The sequence below is a fragment of the Trachinotus anak genome, unplaced genomic scaffold (genome assembly GCF_046630095.1).
Source record: "Trachinotus anak isolate AG129_WGS33_773 ecotype Australia unplaced genomic scaffold, CSIRO_AGI_Tana_v1 ptg000033l, whole genome shotgun sequence".
NCBI lineage: Eukaryota > Metazoa > Chordata > Actinopteri > Carangiformes > Carangidae > Trachinotus > Trachinotus anak.
The window spans coordinates 7436741-7450351 of NW_027273884.1; the positions used below are offsets into that span (position 1 = coordinate 7436741).

The 13611-nt window shown below is 44.1% G+C and overlaps 1 protein-coding gene across 2 annotated transcripts in view; it reads right to left on the bottom strand.

Moving 5' to 3' along the window:
* Window positions 1-216: 216 nt before the first annotated feature.
* Window positions 217-13611, bottom strand: part of dicer1 (dicer 1, ribonuclease type III) — a 40052-nt gene continuing 26657 nt past the window's right edge. For both annotated transcript variants that reach the window (XM_071471044.1, XM_071471046.1), the window contains exons 24-30: window positions 12924-13076; window positions 10953-11588; window positions 9475-9730; window positions 8765-9033; window positions 6513-6675; window positions 6319-6394; window positions 217-4974 (exon numbers count right to left, since the gene is read on the bottom strand). In XM_071471044.1, coding sequence (XP_071327145.1) covers window positions 4809-4974; window positions 6319-6394; window positions 6513-6675; window positions 8765-9033; window positions 9475-9730; window positions 10953-11588; window positions 12924-13076 — 1719 coding nt within the window. In that variant the 3' untranslated portion in view covers window positions 217-4808. The remainder of the gene's footprint in view (window positions 4975-6318; window positions 6395-6512; window positions 6676-8764; window positions 9034-9474; window positions 9731-10952; window positions 11589-12923; window positions 13077-13611) is intronic.

Consider the following 13611-nt stretch of genomic DNA (forward strand, 5'->3'; position numbering starts at 1 on the left):
AATTTTGAATTAAACAGATTGAATATTTAATTTTTGTCAAAATACAAGATCATTTAAATTTAAAAAAAAAAAAAAAAAAAAAAAAGAAAGAAAGAAGTGAAGTGACAGCCCCAGTTTACAGGAATCATTCACCACATGGTGCAGAGGTGTGAACATGACTGCAACGCCTAACAACCCGTCATCATGGTGTGTGATTTAGGAGCAGGTTTGAGTGGATTTTTCCTTTAAGTCCTAATAAAGGGCTGGGGAAGGTTTGTGTTAAAGTCCAGACTGACAGACGACAGGAGGAGAGAAGAGGCTGGGAACACGGATGTCCACGTCAGAGTAGTCAGAGGAGAATCAAATCAAGATCATTTCATCATTCAAGTGACTGGAGGTTTGACTCACAACAGCTGTTTAAGGCAGGACGTCAGTGCACGTGACGTCCACACGTTTTAGCCCCAAATTGCAAAGATCTTTTTTTTTTTTTTTTTTTTTACAGTGTATTTATCAGGTGATAAGTCGCAGGCACATTTTGTCTCCCCCTCCCAAAGCCCCTTATTCTCTTCTTAAATAAGTTTGTGTAACACCAGCGATTGAAACAGCAGCAAAGACTGAACCACAAGTAAGTCCTCTTTAACATTACGGCAACATATATACACGTCTTCTTTTGTCCTCCACCTTTCACTCCCTTTCACACTCTGACATGAGGTAAAGTATGGCGCCCAAGTGCAATGCTCAATTGTGCTACATGTACAAAAAAAAAACAAAAACTGCCGTTACAAGAAAACGTAGGCCGCTCTGAATAATGCAGGACCCCTACCCCCCACCCATCTCCCTCCTCACTTTAAAAAAAAAAAAACAAACAAACAAAAAAAAAACGAGGTGGTTGGATCCTGATGCCACATGTGTCTGATCCTGACTCATCAGCACAACCACAGACAGAGTGGGCGTGGCACCGCATGAGTGATTTCACATTCTTCTTCTAGTAACCCCTCCCCCTGCACCCACCCCCGGCATCTCACGCATCATTAGTGTGTCGAGCCAGAGAAGTTGTCTAAAGGGCTGTGTGTGTGTGTGTGTGTGTGTGTGTGTGTGTGTGTATACACAGGTGGACTACAGAGGGTCAGACCCGCTGCAGAAGTATTGACAGATTGCACTCTGAAGGATTTCACTAATTCACACTTCAGTTATCTGAAAGGACCACAACACAGGAAGTGTTTGGCACCCAGAGACCAGGTCAGACCAGGATAGACCAGTCCCAGCAAAAAACGGATCAACAAGAAAAAATCTGAATTCAAATACCAAATTTAAAATCTCCTGTAAGAACGTGACTTCTGAAGGCTTGCTGTTGTATTTTTCTCCAGTTGGTTGAATTTTTGCCTGGGCCCACCTGACCTCCAAACCTCATACCCTAACTGAGACTGGGGTCAGGGTTGCTTTCAGACCGGGTCCAGCCTGAGCTGCTCCTGGTCCCAGATCTGTTTGTTCTAATAAAAGGCCTGAGAGTCTGAAAACAGGAGCGACACAGACTCATTTAACTGTCACGACTCAGCACTGATCCAGGACCATGGAGCCTGTGAACTGCTGAAGGCTTTAGACCAGATTCAACCCGACAAAGACCCTGAGTCATGTGTCACCTTAAAGCTGCACGAATAAATACTCCATCACTTTATCACCAACTCTGCAACTCTGCCTTTCACCATCATCACACCACCAGAGCTGAGGCTGAGTGAAGATCAGGTGGAAAACACCTCACAGCTGCTGACTGAAAAATAAATACATAAAAAAGAATAATAATAATAATCTAACTTTAAGGTCCCCATCACTTCAGGTTAAGATTACACTCAAGGCAAATCAACCACAACCAGTGATCACATGGGGACACGGGGACATGGTTAACAATACTGGGGCAGTTCTTTAAACAGCTTCAGTGCTGGACTCAGGCCTGTTCTGGGTCTGGACAGGTGAGACACTAACCTCCCACAGAGAAGGCACCGAGTTTTGTTTGAGTTCCAGACGTGACTCAGTGAAACTGTGTGTGTGTGTGTGTGTGTGTGTGTGTGTGTGTGACACACAGACGGTACAGTTGTCACAGTAAGGAGACTACAGTGTGTTTGTCACTGTGATTGAACTGCTGTCTCGTCCGCTAACGATCGCCAAGTGCACCGTCCTGAGGTAGAAACATCGCAGCGGATCAGGCGAGAGCTACACTGACACTGCAGGAGCCACACAGGTTCTGAAGAAACACAGAGCTGCAGGGAGGACATGTTCCTGAAGTCATCATTACCTGGGTCCCTCCACTAACAGCCAATAGGATTTCTCCGTTGTGTTTTGGATGATTAGAGAAAATCAGCAACAGTTTCTGATCCTGACAGGTTTTGTTCAGCAGGATAATCTTCACTAATGACTCCACTTTATGATGTCTGAAGCCTAAATACAATCAGCAGCAGTAAGAAGCTCATGTTAGGCTATAAACCAACTACACCACGGTCACATGACTTCACCGTCACCACCACTTACCTTCAACCTGTAGTTTGATTTAGCTCTGAACTCTTCTACAGAAGCCTTTCCTCTGACAGAGTTAGTGACAGTCTGTAGAAACACAGCGAGGCTGTAAAGGTGGACTGGTGAGGAGATCAGATTTCATGTTGGACTGATGACGTTTAATGTCCCCAACAACCTCTGTCGTCTCATTTAGACAACCGGCCTTTTTTAACAGAAGGAGAAGCTTCAAGAAATCAGGACTGAGGGATTTACTGACGGATCTGATGTCAGAGGATAAAACCTGAAAATATCTTGCTGTTGAAGACAGACCTGATTTCAGTCATCAACCAGAAACACATTCAAACACCCAGAGACTCAGGACCAGGGGACAGGAAGTGATGACGTGCAGCTCCCTCCAGGTTTCAGGACTCATTCCTGCAGAACTGTATAGGTCAAGTATTTTCTCCATATTTAAAGTTGAAGAGTGCAATCTGATAAAACCTCCACAGGCTCTGATCCTCAGCGGTGTCTTTACCCAGAATTCAATAACTGATTCTCAACTGATGGAACTGAGAGCTAATGGATGAATAAATGAGCTAGGTTTATGTGCAGAGAATACACTTCCTATGCCCCCCCCCCCCCCCCCCCGCAAAAAAAAGAAAAAAAAAAGAAAAGAAAATAATCACCTCAAGTATGGGAAGGGGAAGGGACGATAACGCAGCTCTCCTCTACAGCTTGATGGCTGACGAACAGGACAACCACATCAAACAGATTTCAAAAAAAAAAAAAGTCAAATAAAGAGGTATTATAGTTACAGTGCAAAAAGATGAGAAATTCAAGCTTAATACAAAAAACATAGCACCAAACAAAAAAAAAAGAAAAAAATAAAGACAAGAAAATGCATGCAATTAACTGAGGTATTCAAGTGAAAAAAGGGCTTATTGATGAGAAACAAAAAGACATTTAGCGAGTAGCGAAAATTTGTCGGAAAAGAAACCACAAAAAAAAAAAAAATATATATATATCCTTATCCCTAGGAATTGACTTCAACTTCATAGTGTCACATCTGCTTTAGCTTTGGTAGGTACGGGATGTGAGGAACACTAGTGCGTTGAAATGAATTGGCCTTTTTTTTCTCATAAAGACTGTATCTGAAAAGGTTCTGGTTCTATCCAATTAGTAGAAAAGTCTGCAGCATATTGAACGTGTGATATGTCTTCCTCTTCGTATATCAAAACTGGATGAGTCGCTCTGTGGAAAGACATTTAGTGCATGAAAATGACTGATTCGATTCCACTCAGCTCTCGGTATCAAAACATGTGAAACCAAATCACCAGGATAATGCCATAAACATCTGATGCCGCTCGCACACGCTCTAGATATATCCATAGATTTAGAATATTTATAGAAGCCGTCCAGCTGTCGTGGTTTATACGTAAGCTACAAGAACATGCAACCTCAAGTGCGGTTTAAAAACGACTTTAAATTACAGTAACTGGGAATGTTGAAATTCCTATCCGTCTCTCAGGATACAAGGGTGAGCCTTAGCATCAAAGGCCGAGAATTTCATTCATGTCTTTTAGAATTTTTTTTTTAATATATATCTATATACTTTGCTACAAACATGATTTTGGTGTCAATGTGACCACACAATTCTCAAAAGAACAGACCCTAATGGAATAAGTGCAAAAAATTATTAAGAATACCATTTCAAGACAGATTTGAGACAGAGGTGCCACCAGGTGTTTGCTCCAGTGGTGTCTGTTAGCCACGTCTGCCGTTAGCGTTTTTAAAAACCGCTTTAAAACTGACTGGCACTAGTGCACAGGCTGAGGAGTTTAGCGTTTTTTGTTTTTATTTTTTTCTTCCTACATACTTTGATTTACACCTTTGATTGAACTATGTACAATCTAATACTACACAATAAGCATAAGCCTCATCTCACTGTCATAGAGGTTAACAAAAAAACAAAAAAACCTAAAACACTGAGGAACAGACACTGCGACCTGACCTTTTTTTTTCTTTTTTTTAAACACTTAACTAAACGTTAATAAAGCACTCGTGATTACACAAAGCAGAGAGGGAAAGTAAAGATTGTGTTTGCGCAAAAAAAAAAAAAAAGAAAAAAAAGAAAAAAGAAAAGATCCGATGTGAAATCCGTTGTGAGATCAGTCTGCTTCTTCTGGTGCATCTCCACAGTGTTCCTGGCTGCCTCGCTGTGCCGTGGCGGCTGAAGATGCAGGGCTAGCATCGTGTTGCTGTGTCGGGAAGCCGACGTTACTTTTGTCTCCGTTAGCGTCCGTAGCTTCTGTGATAATATGCTGAGAGCTCGGAGGAGGAGCTCAGTTGTTTTGGACCTGAGGTTGATTGGCTTTGAGGCTGCGCAGAGCTCGCCGTGCCGCCGCCGACTTGGCGATCCGATAGCTGCGGCCGACTCCTTTGAACTTGCCCTTACCGACGACCTCCACCGTGACCCGCACCTTCCCGTCGTATGTCCTCTCTGCGGGGCTGCAAACAGAGGAGAGGGACCGGGTTCAGACCGGAGACAACAACCTGCTGGTGGCCGGGGGTCGGCTGCACAAGACACCTCGAGTTAAGGTTTTCCTTCAAGTCTGAGTTAAATGCTGGCTTAAGTATTTTAGTTTTCTCCTTATCTTGGTCTTATTCTTAAGGAATCACTTAAAGTCTGTGAAACCTCAGTGACAAAAGTCAGGAAATAAACTGAAGGTTCCTCTGACTGTGAACTGCAGACGCCCAGTGATCCACTGTGGGTGTGTGTGTGGTGAGCTCAGTCATTAAGTTGCGCTCTGCACAGATAGGCCACGGAGAGGGGCAGATGATGAAATCCCCACCACACTAAGCCTCTCAGCTGCACTGAGTGTAACCTGTGATTCTCTGGCTTTTATTGTACAAAAGAAATCTGCAGGAAGTGTTTCCCTGACAGTAACGTGATGACTGCAAAAACTGCCAAATATAAGCAACTGGTGATTAGCGAGTGTTTTCCCATTAAATAAGAGAAACTCAATAATTTTAACTTCCTCAGTGTTTTTTTAACAGCCAGTCTATATTGCTTTGGTACAACAGAGTATTAGGGCCAGATTGAGGAAAACAAATCTGAAATTTCGAGAACAAAGTTGTAATTTTGAGAATAACATCATAATATTTCAAGAAAAAGTTACACCTTTAACTTGCATTTTGTTTTAGAGGGGAAAAATAGAAGAGCAGCAGTGTTAACCGTGCTTTAATATGACGAGCGTGGAGCGACCTGGGAAGTTATACTTCACCAGGTTTCACTCATAAATGTCAGGACATTGAAAAGATTGTGCAAGAAAGTGTTTATTCTACTGTTAGACAGACAAACAGCATCAGCCAGAATCAGGCTCAGGCTGCCACTGACTGTCCTTTCACCAGTTTTATTGGTTGCTCCTAATATTCCTAAAAATGACGTTTGTTTTTTTCCTCCTATTTTACATTTTTAATTCTCGTAATATTACAACTTTTTTCTCATAAAATTACGACTCTATTCTCGAAATTTCAGATTTCTTTTTTTCCCCCTCATTGTGGCCCTAATACTATACTAATAGTAAATTAGTCACTATTTAATCACTGACTGTTTTTAGACTACTTGTCTTTTATTTAATGTGATTTCAGGCTGATTTCAGACCAGTGACGACTCATCGTGATTATTTATGACGACTGGTAAACATCTGAGAACAAAACAGGTTTGCAGTACATGCACATCACAGTAAATACACTTCTCGTCCGCGCTTTGCCACGTGTCAGTAAAGAGAAACTCAGTGTCTGTCTGTTCCACGTCATGACCACAGTGAGAGGTCAGCTCTGATCTCCTACCTGAACTTGGCAGTTTCTGGCTCCATCTCGAGCAGCTCCCTCACAGGAGAGCGTGGCACGTTGGCAGAGAATTTCTCTGTAAGTGAGGAGGAGGCAGAGGGTCACGAGGAGGGAGTGTCATAAACATTCAGTCATTCAGCACCACTGGAAAACATCCTGAAAAATAAAAACCACAACGTGCTTTCACTCCTCACCTATAAGTGGCCTCATCATTGGATAATACACCTGCCACACCGTCTCCAGCGACATCCTGCTGTCCATGTAGATTGCTCCGGCTAGCGACTCAAAGATATCCCCCATGGCCTTAGGGACCTCGATGTCCTCCTCCTTCTCCTCGTCTTCTTCAGAGCGTCGCAGCTGGAAGGAGAGACAGGCACACACACAAACACGGTAAATTCTATGTACAGTGTAGAAAGGTCTGGAGCCTGGTACCAGTCCTGGTCTAGTCTGATGGACCAGTATCAGGTCAGAGAATCCTGCAGCGCTGCAGTTCACTGTTTGTGAAAGAGTGAAATCTAAGGTGGTATGAGCAAAATACAGGTTGTCTCAAGTTACTGACTCTCCTCTCTCTTCCTGTTTCGCAACAACCTCACACACCAATCTGTGCAATATCTACACACGCTGCTACTGTTGTATATTCTTGTAAATATGTCATTTTGTACACTATATATAATTTGTATATTATTATATTGTTATCATTTATCTTCTTAGATATCAGTTATTGCAGTTTCTTTGCAGCTTTCTTTTCTCTGCACTGCCACTTTGCTGCTGTAACACTGTGACTTTCCCCACTTTGGGACTAATAAAGGCGATCTTATCTGATCTGATCTTGGCCTCACACAGACTCCACGTTCAGGAGAATGGGACGGACAACCTGAAAACATAAAACCTCCAGCTCTGACTGTCGCTGACACTGAGGCGTGAAAAGCTGTGATGTTGATCAGATATTCAGAGCTACCTGAACCAGACTGGTTAACATGAGTGAGCAGCTGTTTTATTTAGGTAAATGTATCAGCAGACATCCTAAAGAACGAGGACCTGACGTTTAACACTGAGGGATGATGTCACTGCGTCATACCATGTAGATACTTCATTAATATCTCTGGGTTTAAAGCTGCACAGGTAAAATGGATTTTAATATAACTGTGATGACGTCTTTTGATTAGTTCTGGATGTGATTCAGTGGATTAACAAAAAACAGCCACTGATTCAAGCTCTTTATCCAGACACATTTCCTCCAATATACTGTATTAACACGTCAGTATTGTGAAATAAAATGACATTTTCTGTGACAGCAGATTTAAAGCACGTTCCTCCACATCCCTCTGTCTCACAGTGTCATCACGCTAGAGGCGAATTTACATCCTCCACCCGTTCACATCCTCTGTCCTCTCACTCTCCACCTGCTGCCTCTGCTGAAGCCTCACTGAGGCTCCGTCCACTCATTACATTTCAGTTTTAAACTCAACTCTTCTTCTGCGTTTTAGTTTTGAACTCATCTCTTCTTCTCTGTTTCCTCCTCCATCCACTCTCCTCCAGAGTCTTCAGCCTCTAAAACAGAGACTTTCAGAAAAGCTGCTGGACCTGTTTAGTCTAAACCTCCAGGGTTGTGTTGTAGTTTGGACGAACAGAAACAGAGACCTTTGGAAATGATGACGTAGACGCCCACGGTGGCTCCTGATTGGCTCTCATCAACCTGGACTACCAGTGGTGAAACAACATGGATAATGAATTAAAGTGGCAGCTGTTGTTCAGGTCAGTTCTGGATTTCAACTCTACAACTGTCTTTGCTGTTCCTTCTTCAGAGGATTTACTGGATCTAACCAACTGAGAGGAGACAATCTGCTTCCTGTTCACACCAGCTCGCAGTGCTCAGTGTAGGTAGAGGTCATGTGATATGTGTCTTCAGGTGTGTTAGTCTGAACACGGACAGTCCGGCTCTAAACCCTGGTCTGGACTCAAAGACCAGAATCACTGCCACTGTTTTCTCCACAGAATCTGAAACTGCAGAAACTTCTGCTCTGACTCTTACTCACAGTTTAAAGCCTGTTACATTTACAGCTTCATGATGTTATTGCTGCTGTGACATGTTGAATAGTGAGCGGTGCAGCAGCGCCTGTTCCTGCAGCTCATCTCTTCATTTCCCTCAGCTGTGTTGTGGAGCATGTTTGTGCATGTGGCTGTTAGGCACAAAAGAACCTCTCAAGCAGAGACAGCAGAACTGGTGCCAAGATAGCTATTTCCAGGCAAATTAAATCCAACTGCATCTTCTCTTCAGTACTGAAATCATTCAAACTAATTCAGAAAAGCTGATGGCCTTGTTACTCAGGCAGATCTTTTCTGAATCCTGGAAAACAACTACAGCAGCAGAGATTAGGTTTCCTCCTGCAGGGCTGCGTTGTCCAGGACTGATGCTGGATCTGTTCTCAGTTCAAACCAGACTCACCTCAGAGTCCATGCCTTGCATCTCGTTCTTCTCCAGCTGAAACTGCACAAAGTCATCGATGACGTGGAAAAGCTCGGGTGAGATGGCCTTGAAGTATTTGTGGTAGTCGTACTTGACGGCCAGAGAGGCAAAGATGGTGTTGTTGACGAGCGCCGAGCGCAGGTCGGTCAGCACGCCAGGGGAGTGCTGCCGCGGGTCTTCATAAAGGTGCTTCGTTATGAGGTAGTCTAGAATTGCATCACCGAGGAACTCCAGCCGCTGGTAACAATCTGAAGAGGAGGCACAACAAACATCACACTCGTCATTTGGGATGCAACATGTAAAAGTAAGAACTGAATCCGTGGTGCAATGTTCACAAATGTGTGTAAATCAAGCTTCGTGAACCTGTGAAATAAATCTGCAGGAGGAATGAAAGCTTGTGGAGATCTGGATGTAAAATAAAATAAAACATTAGATTGTGTGAAGAAAATCTGATCAGTGGTGAGGTTACACAGAGGCAGATACAAAGCAGAAAACACTGTGTACGACACTGAAGCTACAGGTGCAGATTGGACCCGTCTTTACACCAGAATCTGATTGAATGAATGAATGAATATGAATATATGAATATATGTGAATATGAAATGAATATAATGCAAATCTAACGGAGACCAGAGCTCCAACAACAGTTTCAAAACCCATCAAACTGCTGCTGTGAGGTGAGGTCTGACCTGTGATGGTGTTGTAATGGTAGGAAGCGTGGGTGAAGGCTTGCAGGAGGTAAGCCTTGTTCTGAAAGGTGTAGTTGATCTTTCTTTCAAAGTTCTTGAAGCCGGAAATGAGGTGGTTGAGAGTCCGCTCTGCGTCTGGATGGTCCAGCATGCAGCGGGGCGGGATCTTCAGCCAGCCGTAGCACAGGTCGATGGTGGTGGTCTGACGTCTCTGCACCACCGCTCCTGTCAGGGTCCCTCTCTCCAATGGTAACACCTGTAAAAAAAAAAAATAAAGTAATAAAAACTCTCAGTGCGTCAATACTGCAGATCAAGTCTACTTACCAACACGTCTGAAGCTCACTAGCAATGTGTGGTTTTAGGGGGAGTTGTGTGCTGGCGAACAACAGCCAGGTGCAGAGACGTGGTACTACTGCGCCTGCAGAGTTCTGCACTCTCTGATTGTACCTGGCAACATGCACTACAGGTGGAGACGCTGCACAGAGGAAGCTGCTGGATGGATAAACTGATGCTCGTCAGGAAAATTAATTTAAAAAATCAATAACGAGGAATAGGAACCTACACTTGGGGCCAAGCAGCCAGCCAAGATATAAAAACCTGAAGAGTTAATAACAAATCAATGTAATTTGACCTTCATTACACGTGGGATCCTGGAGGAAGGATCTTTCACTGTGCTCCTTTTTTCCAACTACCTGAGGACAGGTGCCTCCGATCTTTGCTCGCTCCCGCTCTCTCAGCACCAACCGACCTTTGTCAGCTTTGCAATGTTAGAAATGGATCAACAGTGTTCCCTGGAGACCAGGTTTGGCTTTCTCTGACCAATTACCCCAGGCTCTGACCTGGACACCACGTGCTCCGTGCTCGCCTCTCTGTGAAGCACGGTGGTGGTGCTGCCTATCAAACTGATCATTTCTCCCACTTTGAGGTGCAGTTAATACAGTAGGGCTGGTCAATCGTCATAAAGACTTCCTACGTCCAACTTCAACAGTGTCCTGAGTCTTGGTGATTCTAATATTCATGTTTACTTCTCCCTTAATCCTCGTGTCTGAATTTATGCACATGGTTGAATCTTAAGTTTACGCTGCTTATTCCTGCTCCTACTCACAAATGAGGCCACACACAATTTGCCATTTGGAAATAAATGATGATGAATGACATTCTGGATTCTGTTGCCTCCCATGCAGCCAAAAAAGCCTAAACCTGAGAGCTTTCCCTGTCTTAATGACACCACCAAAGCCCTTAGGTGACAGTTCAGAAAAGACCACTACACTACAACACATTACATACTCTATAACTGTTTCACAATAAAAGCATCTCAGTAATGATTCAGTTTGCAGTATCATCATTAAAGTCTGTGTTTATTCATTTCCTGCAGGATTTTCATTTCATTTGTCATCACTTTAGAAATGGTAGAGTGTTCTGACCTGATGCATCATTGCTGATTTGCTGACACAACAGTGTGGGAGGTCCTAACTCACCTTCAGGCCCAGTGAGCAGAGGAACATCTGAGCGGCTCTCTCTCCGCAGCTGGTCAGGTAGCAGCCCAGCAGAGCCTCCACACAGTCAGCAATGCTCTTGTCTGCAATGCACTGCTCCGTGTGCAGGTCGTAGGAGATCGACTGCTTGCCCAGCTCAACCCCGCAGTTCTCCTCCGACGGATTCCAAAAACCCACCACAAAGTCGTCCTCCTCCCCGGCCTTGCTGGGGTCCAGGTAGCACATGGCGTCCCATGAGCTGTAGTCAAACTCCTCGGCCGAGGGGCCACTGTGTGCCGGCTCCGAGGGGTAGTGGGCCGTGGTGGGGTGGAGGGGCTTCTTGGGGGCCTTCCATTCGTACGGAGAGTCCATGGCAGGGGAGGAACCCGAGGCCGGGGTGGGAGAGGGAGGGAAGACGCTTAAGGAAATCTTCTTAGCAAATGCACCAGACCCCAACAACATGTTATCGATGAACTTAATGTGCTCCTTGTAGTACTCCAGATCGTCCTCCATGTTGACCTCATCTTTTGGTTCGTCCTTCATCATCACTTCACCGTCCTCATCCACCTCCTCACCGTCCTCATCATCCTCATCATAGTCATTCTCAGATCGCCCATTGGCCAGAAGCTCCTCTTTGGCCTGGATGATGGACACAAACAGGAAGGACAGCAGAGGTCAAGTAAAAAGAACCTTTCAAGTAAAAAGAACTGTCCTAAAGGTCAGAGGTCAGTATCACAGCTGATCTAGACATTTTAATGAGTCAGACCCAGACAGATCAAACACTGTCCTGTGGTGTCCACCTCTGCCTGCCTCGCTCTCCTTTACCACAGCTTCAACAGTGAAAGCATGACGCACCAGTGTGAGTGACTGAATACTAACACCACAACTGGAAACACACACAGGGTTTGTTATCAAATCATTACGCACACCGAGGAGGTTACAGTTTAACCTGTGTATAATTGTTATACAGCTAATCTAACCATCACTTAGGTAAATATAAGCATCAGATCAGTCTCATATTGCAGAGACTCTATAAAGGGCTTGGATCAGGATCATAAAGAAACCTGATCAGATGTTCCTGGTGAACATTTCATAAATGGCACTGAAGTCAGACATAATTATCAGTTTTATAACAGAGTTTCAAGGAAAAGATCATGAGAGCTTCATCACACTGAGGAGGGTGACTGTTTAAACTGTCATTTTATATGGAGCTGAAGTTTTATTAATCAGTGAGTCAACTGAAATAAAATCAGTCTGCAGCTAAATGCATTTTATTTTATATTTACTGTAAAGTGAAGTAACTTTTGGGCTGATGGTGACTGAAGACATTACAACTAATTAACTTTGAATATAACTGAAATATTAATATTCAACCTTTTTTCTCTGTAACCAGAGAATCTGAGGACAGAACAAGCAGCGACACAACAGATAAACTGGTAGAAACTGTCACTGCCTCTCTGACAGAAGACTTTTATTATCTCATGATGTGTGTCATCGTGTCGACTCTGTTATAACTGTGTTATTGTTGTGGTGTGTGATCAGAATGATGTGTGGGCTGAGCCTTTGACCCCGTTTCCTGTTGCTTTCTCTTTTATATTTGTCTGAACTCTTCACTTGTAATTGTGTCATTAACTTTTTGTTCTTAATGCTACATAAGGATACCATCATCATCATCATCTTCTTCATTTCAGGGTTGAAGTTACATGTTTCCTTTACTTCCAACAGTACTTGTGTTGTATGTAGGAGGGGGGTCTGGGGTTCAGGCTGTGGAAGATGATGTGCTGCCAGACAAAGTGGAAGCCTGCCCTCTAGTGGTCTGACAACATAATAACACTCACAAAGGAATGGAACAAAAACTTTACTCAACTGTGAGGCACAAACATGTCAGATGTTCACCTCCAGCACCTGCACATTGAATCTCCCAGCAGAGACACAAACAATGTGAAGTAAGAGCTCAGCAGGAAGTCTGCTCACCTCCCCTGAATCCAGTTTGTCGGTGCTGCTCTTGTCCTGGTTGACCACGTAGCCAGGAGGCAGCCAGTTGACGGGGGGGTCGAAGATGGACACCACCATCCTGCTGGGGAGTCCCTTCTTCTTCCCCAGACGGTACAGGTTACAGTTGCTCACCTGGAGAACAGGCAGACCAGAGACCAAGTCAACACCTTCACACACACATCAGTAACACACTGTGTCCACAGAGGCTGCACATCATGGCCTGTTGCACCTGCACTGAGGGTGTTTTTACACCTGAAGTCTATCCTCTTCTACTTTATGCACATAATTACAGAGATTGTGTGATGAACTCAGAGCGCTGCCAAAGTGCAGGTGACCTACAGGTCAATACCGCACCTGAACGCATCTCACAAAAGCTGTGTCCCAGCTCAGGGGCCGCGTCCTTCAGAGGCTGCCTTTCAGAACTGACTGTATCACAGCAGTGACTACACTGTCCCATTTCAAAGGCTCCTTCAAATATGTTCTTGTTTTCCTGGGCCAACCTATCCCGTGATTCATTGTGCACAGGTAATGAAAATAATATGGAAGCAAACAACACAGACAGAGAGCCTGAGGATTACACAGTTAAATATTGGGTTTCAGCTCAGTTCAACAGCGAACAGTACAACTGTTAAAACCAAGTCCCTTGTTGCTAGACAGAAGCCGTGCT